Here is a 23,750-nt window from a genome sequence, read left to right on the forward strand (position 1 = left end):
TGTTGTAGTTGTTGTTGTTGTAGCTTCTTCATGGGGAAGAGATGCGGGGAGGTATGGGAAGGTCCTAAACTCACTACTGGTGCCATATAATCACATTCTGGTGCAACGAAGAGTCAGAATTAATGGAAACGAGTCCTTAACTGACATAGACTAAGAATAACTAGCAAGATGTCCGAAAGTTGTCTACGTGAGATGCGGTGGACCTGGGCACGACATTTAATGGGGGAAAAAGGGGAAGGTCGGTTCTACAGAGTGTTATTTACAGGCAATGGGACTAGGGAATGGGGGATTGGGGATAGTTGGGGAGTATTGGGGAAATAGGGGAATATTTACAAGCGGATATGGAGGCCAAATGCCATATTCGCAACATTGCACCCTTCTCTACCCTCGGGGCGTCCCGACCCGATAAATTTTTACCTATTTTAGTGTGGCACTCAGATGTAGTTCCCTCTACTATTAACTCTACCCTGAGTGCGACAGTTTTACAGATATTCACAAATGAGTAAATATGTCCCCCTGCGACGTTGCACCCTTCTCCTCTCAGAAACACACCCACAGGATAACCGAATCCGGAAAGAATTCGCAAACTAAACATACAGCCGGTAGGGAGCATTATTTACACGACTACGCTGCTATTTACACTACGATCCAGGACCTGTTTCTGGAGGAACACATGCAGATGTTATGCATAGAGAGAGCACGCATGCCAGCATCGATACACCAACCCACGAGTGCTCTGTGGCCTACGGCCTTTAATAATGTGCAGAGCACCCCTTCCAAGCATCAAAAGCACCACCCCTTCACACAGTCAGCACCATCCGGTGCACCAATAAAGTGTTTATGAATCACCGGTGGTGTCACAGCCGGCCGATGTTCTGCCGCTGGTCTTGCCTTCGTGTGGTGCACTTGGTGTTCTTGCCTCTTTCAAAAAATAAAGAAAGGCGCCAACCGCGTCCATTTCTATATTGTGGCCTTCAGTGGTGTCAACTAAAAGTGGTTCACCTGTATGGCATAGGTGCCACGTTGACCCATAGGTCCATCCACGGGTGGTGCTTGGCCGCAAAAGAGCTGCGGTCCATTGTGGGTGGCCACAAACATTGCGGTCCATATGGTGTATCGATCCAAGCAGCAAGCAGCGAAAGTGCAGGCCCACAACTGCGGAGCCAGCACCTCTCTCTCCTCTCTCTCTGCCCCAAAGCCAGATCCTCGGAGGTGGGAGACAAAAGAAGAAGACAAGTGAGTAAGGTGGTAAGGGCGCAAAAGTGCACGCAATTTAAGGTAATGCACACTGGGGGCACATGGGAACCAGGTGAGACAGGTACGTTCCTACCGTACGCTCCCCCCCCCCCCCCACCAGGTAACCTACATGGCCCCTCCCTTACCCCTTACTGTATCCACAAAACACAACACTACCCATAAACATCTACTTTACAAATCAACAAACATCCCTACTGTCTTCCCCGTTCCTCCCATAAACCAAATTCGTCTTCTCTCCCTCCTAACCAATCAAATTTGCCATTTTCAACTCAACATCATAATTTGCCATCACCAATTCATCATCAGTCCCTCCTAAGGAGGGAGAGATGGAATCACCCCAATGTCTCATCCACGTCGTGATGCGTCTCACAAATCCAACAGCAGTCCTTACTTCCTGCAACACAAAACAAAGAAAACACAGGTGTGGAGTCATCATCATCACCACAGGTAAGTGGCTGCGTATGGTGCGACAGGTTCATCAATCCTAACTATCTCCTAAATGACTTTAACAACTTTACACTACCCGGGGTCTTTCTCCGGCCAAACCATTGGCCCTCTTACACTATGGGTTCTAAAAACCAATTCCCATTGGCCAAACTGTGGTGCTTTTCAATTTGGGGTCTCACTCCCCCGATTCATCTCCCGGTGCCCTCGCACAATTTCTGGGCTGTGGCGTGTAGCTCTCCCAGCAGGTCTACCCACCTGCACACCTCCACCACTGCAGTTGCCTCCGAGCTTACCTGCTCCTTACCCTAACCTAACTACCTGGGGAAGGCCCTCTGGCGCTCTCCCCACTCGGTGCCCTCTCTGGCACTGGGCTGCCCGATCCACACCCGGGATCCTCAGGCACCCATTCACAACTACCGGCTCCCAGAGCCCACCTGCGGCCTCACCTGGCCGACATCCTCACAGTGGTGGAGTGCTCAACCAACTACACACACTAACAGGCTACACGCCCAGCCATTTCCACAACACTAATGCACCCATCCACAACACCATTCTGCAACCCGCACCACAGATGCCAATATCCAACCACAATTTACCTGTACCCTCTACCTAACACTTACACTACCCGCCCCGGGTATTCGTGAAAGGGGTCCACTCTTCCCCCATCCACACCTTCGCACCATGCACACCACTCCGTACCACTTACTCCAACTCTCTCCACACCACTCATTCCAATACTCCATGTATTCCACACACCTGTGCTCTCACACCTGGTGCCACCTGCACCCTTCTCTCCCCAAGCGCATTCGCGCTGATCCACAACACTCACTACTCACACACTGCTCCACACACCTGTCCAGTTGCACACCTGTGCAATCACACCTGTTCAATTCTCAACCACACGGCATCATCTCATCTAACTACTCCCCTCTGAAACTCGCGCTTCCCAGTCGTCCCTTTAAACTATTGCGCTCCCACGTCATTATAATCCACACTAAACTACCTGCGTCCCCACTACAGGTATCAGTCACTAGCTAAACTTAACGTTACCTAATGTCATCTTCGCTAGATCCCTACACACGATATAACCTAACCCACCCGGGCTAGTTTTCACTGCCATACACCCCCATAAACTATTGCGCATTTGCCCCACCATGGGAAGGGTGGCAGGGATGCCCCCCTTACCCACCGGGCCCATCGCTCACTACCAATTTTGCACATCAAATTTCACCAAATCAAAAATTTGCCAATCACTACCCATCATCTGCCAATCACTACTGCCAATCCCTTGCCAATCATCAAATTTTGTTTTTCTCTAATTTTGGGTCCAAAACACTAACCTCATCACCCAGTCTACTCACTACTGCCTCTCGGTGCGCCAATTCCTGTCCAAAGCCCGGCTTCGTAAAGCCAAGCCATGAATGCGGGTTGTTTGGTGCCAGCGGCTGGATGCGTCCGGCACTCGGTGCAGGGACGGGGGCTTACCCGGGCCGAGATCCCACGCACCATCTCGGCGTGGAGCCATCCCATGGCTCGATCTCGACCTGCCGGACTGCCTCAACAAAAAGTGGTCGCCATGACGACCCTTCCTATCCAGCCGCCCGCTCCGCCTAGTGGAGCACGGACGCGGCCGTTCAAAACGAGGCCCAGCACGCACCGAGGGCCTGATTCGGCTAAAAGTCGCTCTAACCTCTAAACCGGTTACCGTCGATGCTTCACCTGGACGCTTACACCCCGCAGCCCGTTCCTTGCTCACACATCCAGCCGTTTCCATGCTACCTTTCCTTACACACCCAGGTACACCCATTCCACTCACAGCCTTGGTCACACACCTGACCACCGAACACTTTGGCACACATTCGTTGGTCGCACACCTCACCAACACACCTCTTCGCGCCCCCTCCTCTGTCACAATCACAGGTGTGCTCTCATTCGCACACCCAACCACGTGCCTCACCACCAACTCCAGCGTGCATTCCCACTCACGCTCTACCATTCCAGGTGTGCATCCTTCCATCCCAGGTGTACATCCTCGCTCACCTGTCACAACCAACTCACTCTCCTTGTCACTCTCACTACTCTCACCCTTACTCTTGACAGCGCACTCTTTCCTCATGCACCTGTCCGTCACACACCTTTCTCGCGCACACTCTCCCGTCACACCCTCTGTAACACTTACCACACCGCGCTTCCATGTGCCCCCTCGCACACGCGCTACGACCGACTCACTCTCGCCAGCACCCTCACTCCTTGGCACGCACTTTTTCCTCACACACCCCAGAGTCGGACTTTCTCGCACACCTCCTCTTTCGCACACCAGACCTGTCGCACACTTCAACGGCCTCTCACGAACACCCGGGTCCATCTCGACCCCCAAGCTTCTTAAATCCCCTGGCGCATCATACGCACGACCATATTGGTCACCACTTACACCGGGTCCTCTTCCTCTTCGCTTCTCCTCCATCACCTGCGAATCCCTCATCCGGTTAATGAGCACATCATCACGATCCAAACACAGACTTTGGACCAATTCTTTTATCTCCTCTTTTATCTCTTTCTTATCCCCTCTCCGTCGCTTCTTAATTTCGCTCACCCCTTCTTCCACTTCTTCTAATTTCTGCTTCACCTCTTTTATTCCCCGGAACGTCTCCTCAAGCTCGTCCTCCAAGGCTACCTTGACCGTTTCCATGTGCGTCCTCACCTGCCGGTCCTTCGTCTCCATTACCTCTATCACCTCGTCCAATCTCGTTGTCAATCCCTCACGTACCATCTGACATTCCCTCTTCGTCGCTACCAAGTCATCTTTTAGTTCTTTCTGTGTCGCTTTTAATCCTCCTAATACCGCAGTGTTCCTTTGAACCTGCTCCGTTACTTCTTTTTGTCCCTCCGTCAGGACCTCTATGCCCCCTTGTAACTTTACAGTCCCCTTTCTCACCTCCTTCTCCATGTGCTCCTTACAGTGCCTCACCTCCTCGCGCACTCCTCCGACCTCCTCACTCACTCCTCTTCTGATCTCCTCTCCCATCACTTGCATCTCCTGCCCAGATGCCACCCTCATCTGCTCCATTTCCTCCCTGTGAGCATCCAGTTTGGTTTCTACCCCCATTCTGACCCCCTCTATCTGCTGCCCCATTTGTTTAACTTCCCTTTCCGCTTGGTCCCTCATGTCCCTCAATTTGCCTTCCATGGTGTTTTCTAACCCCTCTAACCCTTTTTGCATCCCTTCCATTTGATTCTCTTGAGCGGCCATTCTGTTTTCTACCCCCATTAACCCATTTCTCACCTCTTTTATCCCGTTGTCTAACCCCTCAAAATTATTGTCTAACTTCTCACTGGTACCCCTCGCTTCGTCCCTCATTACCCCCATTTCGTTTCCCATTACCCCCAATTGCTCATTCTGAGCCTCCATCCGGTTCCCCATTACCCCCATTTCGTTTCCCATTACCCCCAATTGCTCATTCTGAGCCTCCATCCAGTTCCCCATTACCCCCATTTGGTTTCCCAACCGCTCACTATCAGCCCTCATTCCCACCATTTGTTCCATAAGGGCCCTCATTTGCAGGAGGAAAAGGTTCGAATCCACCAGGGGCGCTGCCACGGTCGCGGGCGCGGTGACCAGCGAGGCGCCATTTTGTGCGTCTGCTACCCTCGCTGCTTCGCTCTCCTCACGTCCCTCAATTTGGTCCTGGACCGACCCTGCCTCACTCTCCACTACCGGACCCCAGCCGACTTGGTCTGCCATAGCGCGACTTTCAAAATTCGGGTTTTTATTTCCGTATAACAAAATCAAATTTCGCCGTTATAATTTCGTCGAGCGCAGTAAACGCGCTCCGGATCGATTCTACCTCCCAAAGTTTGGGCCTAACAAATTTAGTCCCGGGTCCGAATTCCACTCCTCGACACCAATTGTTACAGACGCGGTGGTGGATGTTAGTTTACCGAGCGGTTTGGTATGACCACGTCTGCACAGTTTACCCGATTATGCTCGAACGTTGACTAGTCGCGCTACGCTAGATCAATGAAGGAAAAGGACACAACTGCTGGATTCAAATGACACGACACCAAGGGTTCAGTTCTCAAGACCTCCGGAGGAGGTTATATTAGTGCGGAAGGTTCAGATTACAGGGATGAGAGGTACAGCATAGAAAGACAAGCACTTAGACACACTCTTATATTAACCCCAACAGACGACAGATAAACGGGACAAAAGGCTGACTCACACGGGGATTGATGGCAAGGAAAGGCAGGCAGTCAATGGCTCCAGGTGCACCTGGGCTCAGGGCAGAATCGACCCGGTTCGGTCCGGTCCAAAGATGCGGGGAGGTATCGTCGCGCTGGGGGTGGCGGTGGCTTCCTCTGCTCTCCGTAGTTCAGGCGCATCTGACGTCACGTCCGGTGAGTCGCTTCGTATATCCGGCGGGGAGTGACACGCCCTCGGCTTGTTAGCTCCGCCCCAGATGGAATCGGTCCGCCCTTCTTATTGGGTGCGGGGGGGGGGGGGGGGGGGGTTACCAGGCTCCGCCCTTGACGAGGAGCTGACAGCCAGCCCCTTCGTGGTAACCCCGTCGGAGCGCATGGTCATGGCGGCTAACCGAGCCGGTGTGAGGACGCACACTCCCCGCGCCGCCCCCCTCTGCTGTTGTAGTTGTTGTTGTTGTAGCTTCTTCATGGGGAAGAGATGCGGGGAGGTATGGGAAGGTCCTAAACTCACTACTGGTGCCATATAATCACATTCTGGTGCAACGAAGAGTCAGAATTAATGGAAACGAGTCCTTAACTGACATAGACTAAGAATAACTAGCAAGATGTCCGAAAGTTGTCTACGTGAGATGCGGTGGACCTGGGCACGACATTTAATGGGGGAAAAAGGGGAAGGTCGGTTCTACAGAGTGTTATTTACAGGCAATGGGACTAGGGAATGGGGGATTGGGGATAGTTGGGGAGTATTGGGGAAATAGGGGAATATTTACAAGCGGATATGGAGGCCAAATGCCATATTCGCAACAATACATAACTTGCGCTATCTCGGCTTCTCGTCAACCTAGAATCTTTTTAAAATATGCTAATCCTATGTTTTCTGGGTCAAGAAAACCATTGGTGGGATCATTAGACTTCTAATCCTAACACTTGCTTCACTTTTAGGACTTTCCAGATGTTAGTGATATAAAAAAATATTCCGCTCACATCTTCCGACCTATAAACTTTTCATTGAATATGCCTATTCCATGTTTCTAGAGACAAGGAATCCACTTGTAGTATAGCTAGACTCCTAATTATTCTAACACGTGATTCATTTTCAGGAAATATGTATCTTGGCAGCAGTTCTGTTTATCTTTCTAACTGAACTAACACTTATCTTGGTGGAGGTGTTTAATATATGCTGGATGTTGTTCTGTACTTTCAGGGCATAACTCATGATGGATGAAAGCCCTGATGACAACAACTCCAAGGAGCCTGTCGACTGGAAACTATGCATCTTCTGTCAGGAGTCTAACACTAGTAAAGGGGCAGTTGTTCTGAATCCCAGGACCGAATCCTACCAGAAACTACTTGACGTGGTGACGGAGCGAGCCTGCGAACATGATGGACAATTTGTTGCAATTCAAAGACGTCTCCAAGGATGCACCAAAGAAATGCTGCTCGACAAGGAAACAACATGGCATCGAAGCTGCTATTCTTCTGCCACAAACCAGACAGAGTTGCAGTGAGCCAGACACCGCTTTGAATATTCAATGTCCTCGGGACGTTATGCCGTAAAAAAAACGTGGCTATAAAAGATCAAGTTCAGAAATGGAAGCAGATACACCAGGAACGTCAATGCCATTCACAAGATCTGCGACAGAACCTTTTTTTTTATTTTTATTTTTTTGTATACAAGATCGAGGCTCGTGAAAGAGCAAACATTAATCACACAAAAAGACAAACCGACACACAAAACACAAAAAACAAGGGGAGCGGCAGACAAGATGGGGAGAGAGGGGGGAGGACACAAAAGAGAGGGGGAAGAAGGGGAAGGACACAAACACAACATTTGAGAGCAGGGACATCGGGAGGACTTGGGGGGAGGTGGGAGAGGATTAAAACATATGAACACTGCAAGGACTCTGGGGTGAATTACCGGGGGTAGAAAAGATCAAGGTTTTCGATGGGGGAAGATAAGAGATGGTGGTGAACAGCTGTTTTAAAGACCTGGAGGGAGGAGTGGGATTGAAGGGAGTGGGGGAGTTTGTTCCAGAGGCGGGAGAAAAGGGGAATGAAAGAGTGAAGGTGAGCAGAGAGCCTAGACTTTGGCAGTTTAACCATAAGAGGGTTGCAGGCAGATCTTGTGCGACCTGAAGGAATATTGGGGGGACAGAGCACAGAGAGAGCTGGGGGAGCAAGGCCGGAGAGGAGTCGGTAGAAGACAGAAAGACCACCAACCTGCCTGCGGTGAGTGAGTGAAAGGCCCTCGGCGTTGACTACATCGCAGGAGATTCCAATGATTCTGAAAGCTTTGGCCTCAACAGCGTGAAGCCGAGCAAGGTGTGAGGCAGGAGCACCAGCCCAGAGGGGGGAACAGTATTCCATTGAGCTGCGGATGAAAGCCTTTTATGTGGTGAGGAGCTCAGGTGTGCCAAGGAAGGACTTCGCACGACGGAGGATGCCCAGTCGGCGACTGGCTTTGGAGGCCAGCTTGGAAATGTGGTTTTCCCAAGAAAGATCATGGCAGATAGTGAGACCCAAAAGCTTGAGCGACAGAACTTCTTGGAGAGGATTGTTGAGAAAGTAGATGGGAGGGTTGTCCAGTCGGTCCTTTCGGAGAGACATTGTAAGAGTGTGAGATTTGTCAGGATTGAAAGACATGTTCCACTTGTTTGACCAGTCTGTGATTTTGTCCAGGTCTGCAGAGAGTGAGGAGGCTGCAGACTGCCGATCTGAGGGATGAGGAATGGAGCGACAGAGAGTAGAGTCGTCAGCAAAGAGATAGAGAGGATTTTCAAGAGAGTCAGAGAGATCATTGATGAAGACCAGAAAAAGCACAGGGCCCAGAACACTACCTTGGGGAACTCCAGCCTGAACAGGAAGAGGAGATGAGAGAAACCCATTCAGGGCCACACGTTGACTACGACCAGAGAGGAAGTCCGCCAGCCATGCGTGGAGATTTCCATGGATACCAAAGGAGGAGAGTTTGGAGAGCAGAGCAGGGTGCCAGACCGTATCGAAGGCACGTGAAATGTCAAGGGAGACAGCTCTAATTTCCTGTTTGGCGTTGAGGACCTCCATCCATTTTTGAGAAAGCAGAAGCAGCATGTCCAGAGTAGAGTGACCAGGTCTGAAACCAAATTGATGATCAGAGATCAAGCCATTGGAGAAGAGGAAAGATTTAATATCTGAAGCAATGATGGATTCCATGACTTTGCTGATAATTGGGAGAAGGCTGATTGGTCTGTAGTTGCTGGGATCTGTTTTTGCACCTTTTTTGTGCAAAGCGGTGATGTTGGCTGATTTCCAAGCAGATGGCAGATGACCTTGAGCAAAAGAGAGGGTGAAGAGAACAGAAAGAGGGAGTGAAAGAGCAGAAGAACATGATTTTAGGACCCGTGGGCTGATGCCATCAGGACCAGTTGCAGAATCAGAGTCGAGGGTTGCCAGAAACTTTTCCACCTTGTCAGGAGGAAAGGACACAGAGTCCAGGAGCAGCTGGGTACGACTGGGTACGGTGGGTACAGAGAGGGATGGGTTTGGGACACAAGATTTAGAGGCAAACACAGAGTTGAGGCATTCAGCTTTTTCACGTGCGGAGTCAGCCGTTAAGCCGTTTGAGGTGAGGGAGGGGATGGAGGGGGAACAAACACCAGAAACAGATTTGACCAGACGCCACCAGGATTTGGAAGAGGGAGACAGATAAGAGAGTTCGGTCTTGAGAATGGTGAGATATTGTTTCCTGGCTCTCCTTTGTTTGTCTCTCCTTTGTCTCCTCTCCTCTCCTTTGTCCTGGTTCTCCTCTCCTTTGAGCTTTCCTGCTTTCCTTTGTCAAAAGACGAGTGCTTCTTCTGTCAATCGGATAACGGTCAAACTCTCTTCACAGTTAGAACCGGGAACTCGGGGTAAGGCACTCAGGCAAGCAGTAGAAATTTCCCAAGATCCAGTATTGATGACAAGATTAAGCAATGCAATATTGCCAAGTGATGCCAATGCAATATATGTCAGATATCACAAGCTGTGCTGGACACAACATGTGTTCCATGTCCTCAGGGATCATACCACATACCAGTGACAAAGCCAAATCCATGACGGCAGACCTGCCCATGCAGATGTCATGCATAATCGAGTAGATCAATCTTGTTGACATACAAACTCAAAACAAAGCATGTCTCCCCATGGACGTCATGGAAACAATATACATCTCCATGCTTGGGGGTAGCGAGGAGGCACAGAAGCACACACCAACGCTGACAAGACAATGGCTGAAGGATAAGATTCTTTAAGATTTACCAAGTGTGAAGTCCATGAGGCAGAAAGACAGATGAAAGCCATCAGTTCTTTACTGCCCTGAAGCCTGTGAAGAAGATATGGTCCACATGTCTATGATACAAGACCATGCGAGTGAAATGGACAACACGAATATGTTATACAAGACAGCTAAGCTAATACGCAGAAGTATTGCGAACTTCACTGACGAGAAGAAACAGTCAGACACGGTTACCGTATTGAGCACGGCAGAAGACGTTCCACCAGAGTTGTACAGCCTTATACGTTGGATTTTGGTAGGACCAAAAGAGGAGTTTCAAACAGAGATGAGGCGCAGGACAGTGGAACAATCAGCACTGACATTAAGCCAGAACATCATGTATGCTTTCAAAACCAAAATATGGAATGGTGCTCGTCCAACAGATGGCAAAGAAACCTGTGACAATCAGCACAGTCAAAGATCTCAGCCTGCACTTCAATGACAGGCTCCTGGTGTTGACAGCAGATTTCTACGAGGTTATTCTGGTCTTTGACACCACCAAAGCTGACTCGTTGAAGCAGAAAACAAGGCAGAAACGATGACAAGGCAAACAGCCAATTCAGTACCACATTGCTGACGACACAAACATCAAACACATACCAATGGGACGCTTCCTATCTCACGAAAAGACGAAAGCCGATCTAAATGAATACCCTGCACAAGCAGTACTCAAGAATAACGCAAACTCCCAAAAGTTAGTCATCACATCAGCATCAGGCCGCACAAAAAGCAACCACGACATGCCGTTTGAAGAAAACAATCACGAGGAGGCTGATACATTGATGATCTGCTTAGCAGCTGCTGCATCACAGCGCTGTCCTGAAGCACAGATGCTCTTCTTCAGCCCAGATAAGAACCATGTCTTGGTTCTGGCTGTTGCACACTATGGCAAGCTCTGCAAACACACTGCGATATATATGGTATCAGGTACTTTGGAGATTGAGCCAATCTGGAGTGTGTTGGGACGAGACAAGGCAGCAGCGTTACCGGTATTCCACGCATTCACTGGAGCAGACAATGTTGGAAGATTCTCCGGACTAGGCAAAACCAAGTGGTTTCAACAGTACATGAAGGTTGACAGGGACATCACCTCAGCACTAATGAAACTGACAGACAAAGGCGACCTAACACAGGAGGTGAAGGATGCATTGGCCAACTTTGTATGCTTACTGTACTGCCCAAAGGGCATCCATATGACAAGTATTCCTGACCTAAGGTGGCATCTGTTTTGCAAACATCTGGCAGAAAGCAGCAAGTTGCCTCCTACAGTTGGTGCCCTTGAGGAGCACATTGAACGTGTGCGCGTACAGAGTAGGGTGTGGTGCCAAGCCACCGTGATGTGGCAACGTCTGTTCGACCCACTCAAACATGGCTATTGTTGCAGATCTCAAACGTCGGCCTTCCCGTTACCAAGGGGGGATTAATCCCCTTATCTTTTACTAGCCGACGTGATCCGGAGCTATTACGTTCCTTCCGGTCAGCGCTGAATAGGGTGGTAGGCCGAATTATTCCTATTACCTAATTACCAGTGCCTCCCAGGAAGCAAGGAAATAACCCCGCCCGAACCATGGTTGTAGTGGAAACGCCGAGCGATAGCGAGCCATGATTCGGGCCGTTAACAGGAACTAACCCGATTTGAGCGGTGCCGAATCGTGCCACGCTTACCCAATGGAAGAAATCACTAATACGGTCGGATTCAGAAGAAAGGAAGAACAGATTGGTTTATTAACACTATGTACAGTAAAGAAGAAGAACACACAGTGCAGCCTTAGTACAGTCTTACTTATCTCTGGACACGGGCCCGTTTCGCACTCAGTCACACTCTCAGACACTCACACGGGGATGTAGATGGTCAGGGGGATGGTCCAAGGAATGGCGTCCACAGCTCGCCCCACAGAGAAGATGGTAGGACGAAGAGGGTTGAGCAAACGGCGGCGTTCCTCGCGTGTCGTTGACGCGGACCGGACAATTACGGGGGAAACGGTAAGCTGGGCTAGGCGGTCACTTCGCGGGTCAGCCGCATACGTAATAGAAGTACCGGCGCTATTTGCGCTCCCAATGCAGTTCAATGCCGAAGCGCCTCTCCCACAAGTCCTCTGCAATGCGCTGCTTCCAATAGTCCTTCAAAGCCAATTCTCAACGAGACCTTTCACAGTCAAAGTTCCCCAGCGAGTTCTTTACACAGGCAATCCTCAACGAATCCTTTAGACAAAAGCGCCTCTCCCAATAGTCCTTTGTAATGCGGGAATCGTGCCAGTCCCCTCTGCACAGTCCTTTGTAAGGGCTTTTTGTGCTCGCGGTTATATAGCGCCGCCCAGCGAACCCTCTCAAATTTGCCAGACGCGCACTGACACGTCCCTCACGCCATTCCACCTGAGCCCTGGTTGGTCGTTGGCTCTTACCGGCTCTGCCCTTGACGTCTGCTTGACGTGGCCACACCCCGACCTCACGCTCCTCCCCCTTTTCAGGCCTACCTCGTGGCATTTGGCTGGTTTGAGCATCCCAATGCGAGGGGCAATAGAGCGCAGACTGGATGGTGCGCAATGAGGTCGATTGGAGGGTGGGCTGCAAAATGAACGGGACCTACTCTTATATATTTTACATAACGCAGGTATCACTAATGGAAATGGCCTACTCTTACATATACTATGACATAACTAATGTTCTAAGGTGGCCTACGTGTTGCATGTGGACTAACTATGGGGGCAAACCTTTAACCTTTATTAATCAATATTTACACTTTCTCAGAACCGCAACACTATTATCAGAATGACCCTGGTGAGATACTACCTACCACCACGAAGGTTCCACCTGCACCACAGGCCATTGTAGTGTTGGTCAGATGTCAGTGTAAAGCCCATTGCACAACCTAGAGGTGTTCATGCAGGAGACACAACTTGGCTTGCACAGACCTTTGTTTGTGTGGGAGTGAGTGCGAAAATGACGCGGACTGTAATGCCGAAAATGACCCTCAGGACAGTGATGAAGATCTGTAAAAGCATATTCCTGAACAGCATAGACCTAGTAGAACCGGTGTATAGGACTGATAGTTCAATCTGATACTAACAAGGCTGATTTCTTGCTTTATAAACCCATACCTATAACTTCAAAGGATTTGCAATATCATGTATTATGTAATAGTTATATCACAAATATAAAGACAATGGTTTTCAATTACCTTTGTTTGTTGCTTTTATATACTCATGAGCACTATTTTGAGGCCTTTATTGGATTCCTTGACCCAGAAAACATAGGATTAGCATATTTAATTAAGTCTCTAGGTTGACTAGAAGCCGAGATAGCGCAAAATATGTATTTTATGGCGGCCATTTTGAATATCCAAAATGGCGGCCATGCAGGTGTCTGTGCAAATGCAAACATTGATTTTCGGATTCTCCATGCTCTGTAGATTCCAAAAATGTACAGGTTTGCTAATCTCCCAAAACTTTGAACGAAATTATATTTGTTAACATAGTGAACCTGACTAGACCGTTAATCGCTAGAATTGTTTCCATGGAGACCGCCATGTTAAGCGAGCGGTGTCGAGCGCTCCGTTCCGTTTGAATCAAGCAAGCCGCTTGGCAAGCGATATCAAGCTGCTTACTAACGGAACACACCCCAGATATCGTGCTCCAAATAAATCCACAAGCATAAGTTCTATTATTATTCCGTATTTTCTGGTTGCATCATTTTCTGTCAGCGCGGCTGTGCCCCCGTTACCCGTAAGCCGACCTCGGCAGGATGGCGAGCTGAGTCAACCCACCTGATGTTATTTAACGGCGAGACAGGGTTCCAACGGAAGACCCAAAGATCTCAAGTCAGCCACCTTTACCGTGAGGTTAGGCCAACACCAGGTTGATGCGTTTAATACAAATGACAAACTAACATCGGTTTGCACTAACGTTAAACAACGTTCAGCGCTCTGTGATCTTCATCGCAGAAACAACGTCGTCCATACTTTGGCGAGTTCTACGTCTCGACTCGGCCACGTCACCACGACATGTCCGTCTTAACCGAGGCCGTCACCCAAGTTACCACTTTTACCCCCAACATTGAATACCCGACCACACACAAAAACACCCTTAAGGTCGCTCGGACTGAATTACCCCATGAAGAGGCAGCCAGAACCAGCAAACAGAGGGGGAAGTGGACCCACATCGCTCCACGTTTCGTCCAACGAGTGATTGCGCGTCACGCAAACGAACTTCCGTTCACGCAAACGAACTTCCGCGTCACGCAAACGAACTTCCGCTACGTCCTGGGTCTTCTTCTTCTTCTTCTTGATGGGTATGTTGTTTGTGGTGTTTTATGAGCTCATGTGAAGCACGAACAACACAGGAGGCCATTAGGTCCATCGAGACGGCACGATAGTTGTCAGTGCATGAAGTATTATTTAAAATAATGAGGTTCAAACAAGGAAGACTCAGACGGGGTCGAGTTTGAAAAGCGGGATCGACCAGTGGACGCTCCAACCATGACGCCTCAGAGTTTGTTAATCGATGGTTTAAACATTCCGGTGGTGGTGTTGAGGAGGTTTTTAGCGGTGGCGGTGTTGAGGAGGTTTTTAGCGGTGGCGGTGTTGAGGTGGATTTTAGCGGTGGTGGTGTTGAGGAGGTTTTTAGCGGTGGTGGTGTTGAGGTTTTTAGCGGTGGCGGTGTTGAGGAGGTTTTTAGCGGTGGTGGTGTTGAGGAGGATTTTAGCGGTGGCGGTGTTGAGGAGGTTTTTAGCGGTGGCGGTGTTGAGGAGGTTTTCAGCGGTGGCGGTGTTGAAGTTTTTAGCGTTGGCGGTGTTGAGGAGGTTTTTAGCGGTGGCGGTGTTGAGGAGGTTTTTAGCGGTGGCGGTGTTGAGCGGATTTTTAGCGGTGGCGGTGTTGAGGAGGTTTTTAGCGGTGGCGGTGTTGAGGAGGTTTTTAGCGGTGGCGGTGTTGAGGTTTTTAGCGTTGGCGGTGTTGAGGTTTTTAGCGGTGGCGGTGTTGAGGTTTTTAGCGGTGGCGGTGTTGAGGGGATTTTTAGCGGTGGCGGTGTTGAGGAGGTTTTTAGCGGTGGCGGTGTTGAGGAGGTTTTTAGCGGTGGCGGTGTTGAGGAGGTTTTTAGCGGTGGCGGTGTTGAGGCGGTTTTTAGCGGTGGCGGTGTTGAGGAGGCTTTTAGCGGTGGCGGTGTTGAGGAGGTTTTTAGCGGTGGCGGTGTTGAGGAGGTTTTTAGCGGTGGCGGTGTTGAGGAGGTTTTTAGCGGTGGCGGTGTTGAGGAGGTTTTTAGCGGTGGCGGTGTTGAGGAGGTTTTTAGCGGTGGCGGTGTTGAGGAGGTTTTTAGCATTGGCGGTGTTGAGGAGGTTTTTAGCGGTGGCGGTGTTGAGGAGGTTTTTAGCGGTGGGGGTGTTGAGCCGGTTTTTAGCGGTGGCGGTGTTGAGGAGGTTTTTAGCGGTGGCGGTGTTGAAGTTTTTAGCGGTGGCGGTGTTGAGGAGGTTTTTAGCGGTGGCGGTGTTGAGGAGGTTTTTAGCGGTGGCGGTGTTGAGGTTTTTAGCGGTGGCGGTGTTGAGGAGGTTTTTAGCAGTGGCAGTGTTGAAGTTTTTAGCGTTGGCGGTGTTGAGGAGGTTTTTAGCGGTGGCGGTGTTAAGGAGGTTTTTAGCGGTGGCGGTGTTGAGGAGGTTTTTAGCGTTGGCGTTGTTGAGGTTTTTAGCGGTGGCGGTGTTGAGGAGGTTTTTAGCGGTGGCGGTGTTGAGGAGATTTTTAGCGGTGGCGGTGTTGAGGAGGTTTTTAGCGGTGGCGGTGTTGAGGAGGTTTTTAGCGGTGGCGGTGTTGAGGTTTTTAGCGGTGGCGGTGTTGAGGAGGTTTTTAGCGGTGGCGGTGTTGAGGAGGTTTTTAGCGTTGGCGGTGTTGAGGAGGCTTTTAGCAGTGGCGGTGTTGAGGAGGTTTTTAGCAGTGGCGGTGTTGAGGAGGTTTTTAGCGGTGGCAGTGTTGAGGAGGTTTTTAGCGTTGGCGGTGTTGAGGAGGTTTTTAGCGGTGGCGGTGTTGAGGAGGTTTTTAGCGTTGGCGGTGTTGAGGAGGTTTTTAGCGGTGGCGGTGTTGAGGTTTTTAGCGGTGGCGGTGTTGAGGAGGTTTTTAGCGGTGGCGTTGTTGAGGAGATTTTTAGCGGTGGCGGTGTTGAGGAGGTTTTTAGCGGTGGCGGTGTTGAGGTTTTTAGCGGTGGCGGTGTTGAGGTTTTTAGCGGTGGCGGTGTTGAGGAGGTTTTTAGCGGTGGCGGTGTTGAGGAGGTTTTTAGCGGTGGCGGTGTTGAGGAGGTTTTTAGCGGTGGCGGTGTTGAGGTTTTTAGCGGTGGCGGTGTTGAGGTTTTTAGCGGTGGTGGTGTTGAGGAGGTTTTTAGCGGTGGTGGTGTTGAGGAGGTTTTTAGCGGTGGCGGTGTTGAGGAGGTTTTTAGCGGTGGCGGTGTTGAGGAGGTTTTTAGCGGTGGCGGTGTTGAGGAGGTTTTTAGTGGTGGCGGTGTTGAGGTGGTTTTTAGCGGTGGCGGTGTTGAGGAGGTTTTTAGCGGTGGCGCTGTTGAAGTTTTTAGCGGTGGCGGTGTTGAGGAGGTTTTTAGCGGTGGCGGTGTTGAGGAGGTTTTTAGCGGTGGCGGTGTTGAGGTTTTTAGCGGTGGCGGTGTTGAGGTTTTTAGTGGTGGCGGTGTTGAGGAGGTTTTTAGCGGTGGCGGTGTTGAAGTTTTTAGTGGTGGCGGTGTTGAGGAGGTTTTTAGCGGTGGCGGTGTTGAGGAGGTTTTTAGCGGTGGCGTGGCGGTGTTGAGGAAGTTTTAGCGGTGGCGGTGTTGAGGAGGTTTTTAGCGGTGGCGGTGTTGAGGAGGTTTTTAGCGGTGGCGGTGTTGAGGAGATTTTTAGCGGTGGCGGTGTTGAGGAGGTTTTTAGCGGTGGCGGTGTTGAGGAGGTTTTTAGCGGTGGCGGTGTTGAGGAGGTTTTTAGCGGTGGCGGTGTTGAGGAGGTTTTTAGCGGTGGCGGTGTTGAGGAGGTTTTTAGCGTTGGCGGTGTTGAGGTTTTTAGCGGTGGCGGTGTTGAGGTTTTTAGCGGTGGCGGTGTTGAGGAGGTTTTTAGCGGTGGCGGTGTTGAGGGGATTTTTAGCGGTGGCGGTGTTGAGGAGGTTTTTAGCGGTGGCGGTGTTGAGGAGGTTTTTAGCGGTGGCGGTGTTGAGGAGGTTTTTAGCGGTGGCGGTGTTGAGGAGGTTTTTAGCGGTGGCGGTATTGAGGAGGTTTTTAGCGGTGGCGGTGTTGAGGAGGTTTTTAGCGGTGGCGGTGTTGAGGAGGTTTTTAGCGGTGGCGGTGTTGAGGAGGTTTTTAGCGGTGGTGGTGTTGAGGAGGTTTTTAGCGGTGGCGGTGTTGAGGAGGTTTTTAGCGGTGGCGGTGTTGAGGAGGTTTTTAGCGGTGGCGGTGTTGAGGCGGTTTTTAGCGGTGGCGGTGTTGAGGAGGTTTTTAGCGGTGGCGGTGTTGAAGTTTTTAGCGGTGGCGGTGTTGAGGAGGTTTTTAGCGGTGGCGGTGTTGAGGAGGTTTTTAGCGGTGGCGGTGTTGAGGTTTTTAGCGGTGGCGGTGTTGAGGAGGTTTTTAGCGGTGGCGGTGTTGAGGAGGTTTTTAGCGGTGGCAGTGTTGAGGAGGTTTTTAGCGGTGGCGGTGTTGAGGAGGTTTTTAGCGGTGGCGGTGTTGAGGTTTTTAGCGGTGGCGGTGTTGAGGAGGTTTTTAGCGGTGGCGGTGTTGAAGTTTTTAGCGTTGGCGGTGTTGAGGTTTTTAGCGGTGGCGGTGTTGAGGAGGTTTTTAGCGGTGGCGGTGTTGAGGAGGTTTTTAGCGGTGGCGGTGTTGAGGAGGTTTTTAGCGTTGGCGTTGTTGAGGTTTTTAGCGGTGGCGGTGTTGAGGAGGTTTTTAGCGGTGGCGGTGTCGAGGAGGTTTTTAGCGGTGGCGGTGTTGAAGTTTTTAGCGGTGGCGGTGTTGTGGAGGTTTTTAGCTGTGGCGGTGTTGAGGAGGTTTTTAGCGGTGGTGGTGTTGAGGTTTTTAGCGGGGGCGGTGTTGAGGTTTTTAGCGGTGGCGGTGTTGAGGAGGTTTTTAGCGGTGGCGGTGTTGAGGTTTTTAGCGGTGGCGGTGTTGAAGTTTTTAGCGGTGGCGGTGTTGAGGAGGTATTTAGCGGTGGTGGTGTTGAGGAGGTTTTTAGCGGTGGCGGTGTTGAAGTTTTTAGCGGTGGCGGTGTTGAGGAGGTTTTTAGCGGTGGCGGTGTTGAGGAGGTTTTTAGCGGTGGCGGTGTTGAGGAGGTTTTTAGCGGTGGCGGTGTTGAGGAGGTTTTTAGCGGTGGCGGTGTTGAAGTTTTTAGCGGTGGCGGTGTTGAGGAGGTTTTTAGCGTTGGCGGTGTTGAGGAGGTTTTTAGCGGTGGCGGTGTTGAGGTTTTTAGCGGTGGCGGTGTTGAGGAGGTTTTTAGCGGTGGTGGTGTTGAGGAGGTTTTTAGCGGTGGCGGTGTTGAGGAGGTTTTCTTCAATCTGAACTGCAGTGAAAGTTTTCAAAAAAATTGTTTTGTTTTTCATCAGCACATTAATGATGATACTGGAATTTGTGGTTTTGCAAACATAATGACCTTGGGACACTTTTCCATATCGCACCCAAACATATTGAGATTCTGTCGATTCAACATATTGATTGATGTATCCTCCAATTACATTTCAGGAAATCGATAGATTTGCCAATTGTGATTTGCCTCCATTCACCTTAGCTTTGTGACAGGTAATGTTTTATCATGGAGTTAGTGACTGACTTTGAGGCAAGGTGGAGGATTCTCTTATGGAGAACAATCGTTCGGATCACCTGCCTAGTATAGGTAAACCACTTCCTTACATTCCAAGAAAACATCCATTATTAGCTCACCTGGGACGAAGTTCAGGGAAGCACAAGTGCGAAAGTGAGGTTTTTCAACACTAACACAAGTGCGAAAAGTGGTTTTTCCACACTAATACAAGTGCAAAAGTGGTTTCCTGCACCAACACAAGTGCGAAAAGTGGTTTTTCAACACTAACACAAGTGCGAAAAGTGGTTTTTCAACACTATCACAAGTGCAAAAAGTGGTTTTTCCACACTAATACAAGTGCAAAAGTGGTTTCCTGCACCAACACAAGTGCGAAAAGTGGTTTTTAAACACTAACACAAGTGCGAAAAGTGGTTTTTCAACACTATCACAAGTGCGAAAAGTGGTTTTTCAACACTAACACAAGTGCGAAAAGTGGTTTTTCAACACTAACACAAGTGCGAAAAGTGTTTTTTCCACACTAATACAAGTGCAAAAGTGGTTTCCTGCACCAACACAAGTGCGAAAAGTGGTTTTTCAACACTAACACAAGTGCGAAAAGTGGTTTCTCAACACTAACACAAGTGCGAAAAGTGGTTTTTCAACACTAACACAAGTGCGAAAAGTGGTTTTTCCACACTAATACAAGTGCAAAAGTGGTTTCCTGCACCAACACAAGTGCGAAAAGTGGTTTTTCAACACTAACACAAGTGCGAAAAGTGGTTTTTCAACACTATCACAAGTGCAAAAAGTGTTTTTTCCACACTAATACAAGTGCAAAAGTGGTTTCCTGCACCAACACAAGTGCGAAAAGTGGTTTTCAACACTAACACAAGTGCGAAAAGTGTTTTTTCCACACTAATACAAGTGCAAAAGTGGTTTCCTGCACCAACACAAGTGCGAAAAGTGGTTTTCCAACACTGACACAACTGCGAAAAGTGGTTTTTCAACACTAACACAAGTGCGAAAAGTGGTTTTTCAACACTATCACAAGTGCAAAAAGTGTTTTTTCCACACTAATACAAGTGCAAAAGTGGTTTCCTGCACCAACACAAGTGCGAAAAGTGGTTTTTCAACACCGACACAAGTGCGAAAAGTGGTTTTTCCAAAGTAATACAAGTGCAAAAGTGGTTTTTCGAACACTATCACAAGTGCAAAAAGTGTTTTTCCACAATAATACAAGTGCAAAAGTGGTTTCCTGCACCAACACAAGTGCGAAAAGTGGTTTGTCAACACTAACACAAGTGCGAAAAGTGGTTTTTCAACACTAACACAAGTGCGAAAAGTGGTTTTTCCACACTAATACAAGTGCAAAAGTGGTTTCCTGCACCAACACAAGTGCGAAAAGTGTTTTTTCCACACTAATACAAGTGCAAAAGTGGTTTCCTGCACCAACACAAGTGCGAAAAGTGGTTTTTCAACACTAACACAAGTGCGAAAAGTGGTTTTTCAACACTAACACAAGTGCGAAAACTGGTTTTTCCACACTAATACAAGTGCAAAAGTGGTTTCCTGCACCAACACAAGTGCGAAAAGTGCTTTTTCAACACTAACACAAGTGCAAAAAGTGGTTTTTCAACACTATCACAAGTGCAAAAAGTGTTTTTTCCACACTAATACAAATGCAAAAGTGGTTTCGAACACTATCACAAGTGCAAAAAGTGTTTTTTCCACACTAATACAAGTGCAAAAGTGGTTTCCTGCACCAACACAAGTGCGAAAAGTGGTTTTTCAACAATAACACAAGTGCGAAAAGTGGTTTTTCAACACTAACACAAGTGCGAAAAGTGGTTTTTCCACACTAATACAAGTGCAAAAGTAGTTTCCTGCACCAACACAAGTGCGAAAAGTGGTTTTTCAACACGAACACAAGTGCAAAAAGTGGTCTTTCAACACTATCACAAGTGCAAAAAGTTTTTTTTCCACACGAATACAAGTGCAAAAGTGGTTTCCTGCACCAACACAAGTGCGAAAAGTGGTTTTTCAACACTAACACAAGTGCGAAAAGTGGTTTTTCAACACTAACACATGTGCAAAAAGTGGTTTTTCCACACTAATACAAGTGCAAAAGTGGTTTCCTGCACCAACACAAGTGCGAAAAGTGGTTTTTCCACAGTAATACAAGTGCAAAAGTGGTTTTTCGAACACTATCACAAGTGCAAAAAGTGTTTTTTCCACACTAATACAAGTGCAAAAGTGGTTTCCTGCACCAACACAAGTGCGAAAAGTGGTTTGTCAACACTAACACAAGTGCGAAAAGTGGTTTTTCAACACTAACACAAGTGCGAAAAGTGGTTTTTCCACACTAATACAAGTGAAAAAGTGGTTTCCTGCACCAACACAAGTGCGAAAAGTGGTTTTTCAACACTAACACAAGTGCGAAAAGTGGTTTTTCAACACTATGACAAGTGCAAAAGGTGTTTTTTCCACACTAATACAAGTGCAAAAGTGGTTTGCTGCACCAACACAAGTGCGAAAAGTGGTTTTTCAACACTAACACAAGTGCGAAAAGTGGTTTTTCAACACTAACACAAGTGCGAAAAGTGGTTTTTCAACACTAACACAAGTGCGAAAAGTTGTTTTTCAACACTATCACAAGTGCAAAAAGTGTTTTTTCCACACTAATACAAGTGCAAAAGTGGTTTCCTGCACCAACACAATTGCGAAAAGTGGTTTTTCAACACTAACACAAGTGCGAAAAGTGGTTTTCCACACTAATACAAGTGCAAAAGTGGTTTCCTGCACCAACACAAGTGCGAAAAGTAGTTTTTCAACACTAACACAAGTGCGAAAAGTGGTTTTTCAACACTAACACAAGTGCGAAAAGTGGTTTTTCCACACTAATACAAGTGCAAAAGTGGTTTCCTGCACCAACACAAGTGCGAAAAGTGGTTTTTCAACACTAACACAAGTGCGAAAAGTGGTTTTTCCACACTAATACAAGTGCAAAACTGGTTTCCTGCACCAACACAAGTGCGAAAAGTGGTTTTTCAACACTAACACAAGTGCAAAAAGTGGTTTTTCAACACTAACACAAGTGCGAAAAGTGGTTTTTCCACACTAATACAAGAGCAAAAGTGGTTTCCTGCACCAACACAATTGCGAAAAGTGGTTTTTCAACACTAACACAAGTGCGAAAAGTGGTTTTTCAACACTATCACAAGTGCAAAAAGTGTTTTTTCCACACTAATACAAGTGCAAAAGTGGTTTCCTGCACCAACTCAAGTGCGAAAAGTGGTTTTTCAACACTAACACAAGTGCGAAAAGTGGTTTTTCAACACTAACACAAGTGCGAAAACTGGTTTTTCCACACTAATACAAGTGCAAAAGTGGTTTCCTGCACCAACACAAGTGCGAAAAGTGGTTTTTCAACACTAACACAAGTGCAAAAAGTGGTTTTTCAACACTATCACAAGTGCAAAAAGGGTTTTTTCCACACTAATACAAGTGCAAAAGTGGTTTCCTGCACCAACACAAGTGCGAAAAGTGGTTTTTCAACACTAACACAAGTGCGAAAAGTGGTTTTTGAACACTAACACAAGTGCGAAAAGTGGTTTTTTCCACACTAATACAAGTGCAAAAGTGGTTTCCTGCACCAACACAAGTGCGAAAAGTGGTTTTTAAACACTAACACAAGTGCGAAAAGTGGTTTTTCAACACTATCACAAGTGCAAAAAGTGTTTTTTCCACACTAATACAAGTGCAAAAGTGGTTTCCTGCACCAACACAAGTGCGAAAAGTGGTTTTTCAACACTAACACAAGTGCGAAAAGTGGTTTTTCAACACTAACACAAGTGCGAAAAGTGGTTTTTCAACACAATCACAAGTGCAAAAAGTGTTTTTTCCACACTATTACAAGTGCAAAAGTGGTTTCCTGCACCAACACAAGTGCGAAAAGTGGTTTTTCAACACCGACACAAGTGCGAAAAGTGGTTTTTCCACACTAATACAAGTGCAAAAGTGGTTTTTCGAACACTATCACAAGTGCAAAAAGTGTTTTTCCACACTAATACAAGTGCAAAAGTGGTTTTTCGAACACTATCACAAGTGCAAAAAGTGTTTTTTCCACACTAATACAAGTGCAAAAGTGGTTTCCTGCACCAACACAAGTGCGAAAAGTGGTTTTTCAACAATAACACAAGTGCGAAAAGTGGTTTTTCAACACTAACATAAGTGCGAAAAGTGGTTTTTCCACACTAATACAAGTGCAAAAGTAGTTTCCTGCATCAACACAAGTGCGAAAAGTGGTTTTTCAACACTAACACAAGTGCGAAAAGTGGTTTTTCAACACTATCACAAGTGCAAAAAGTTTTTTTTCCACACTAATGCAAGTGCAAAAGTGGTTTCCTGCACCAACACAAGTGCGAAAAGTGGTTTTTCAACACTAACACAAGTGCGAAAAGTGGTTTTTCAACACTAACACATGTGCGAAAAGTGGTTTTTCCACACTACTACAAGTGCAAAAGTGGTTTCCTGCACCAACACAAGTGCGAAAAGTGGTTTTTCAACACTAACACAAGTGCGAAAAGTGGTTTTTCAACACTATCACAAGTGCAAAAAGTATTTTTTCCACACTAATACAAGTGCAAAAGTGGTTTCCTGCACCAACACAAGTGCGAAAAGTGGTTTTTCAACACTAACACAAGTGCGAAAAGTAGTTTTTCAACACTAACACAAGTGCGAAAAGTGGTTTTTCCACACTAATACAAGTGCAAAAGTGGTTTCCTGCACCAACACAAGTGCAAAAAGTGGTTTTTCAACA

General features: G+C 48.0%; 1 protein-coding gene across 1 annotated transcript in view; it reads right to left on the minus strand.

Moving 5' to 3' along the window:
• SSR4 (signal sequence receptor subunit 4) overlaps nucleotides 1-14,431 on the minus strand; it is a 34,123-nt gene extending 19,692 nt beyond the window's left edge. Inside the window, exon 1 of the mRNA XM_068102983.2 lies at nucleotides 14,302-14,431. Within this exon, the coding sequence (XP_067959084.1) occupies nucleotides 14,302-14,353 (52 nt within the window). The 5' untranslated portion in view covers nucleotides 14,354-14,431. The remainder of the gene's footprint in view (nucleotides 1-14,301) is intronic.
• Nucleotides 14,432-23,750: the final 9,319 nt, after the last annotated feature.

The sequence above is a fragment of the Myxine glutinosa genome, chromosome 11 (genome assembly GCF_964187855.1).
Source record: "Myxine glutinosa chromosome 11, kmMyxGlut1.1, whole genome shotgun sequence".
Lineage (NCBI taxonomy): Eukaryota > Metazoa > Chordata > Myxini > Myxiniformes > Myxinidae > Myxine > Myxine glutinosa.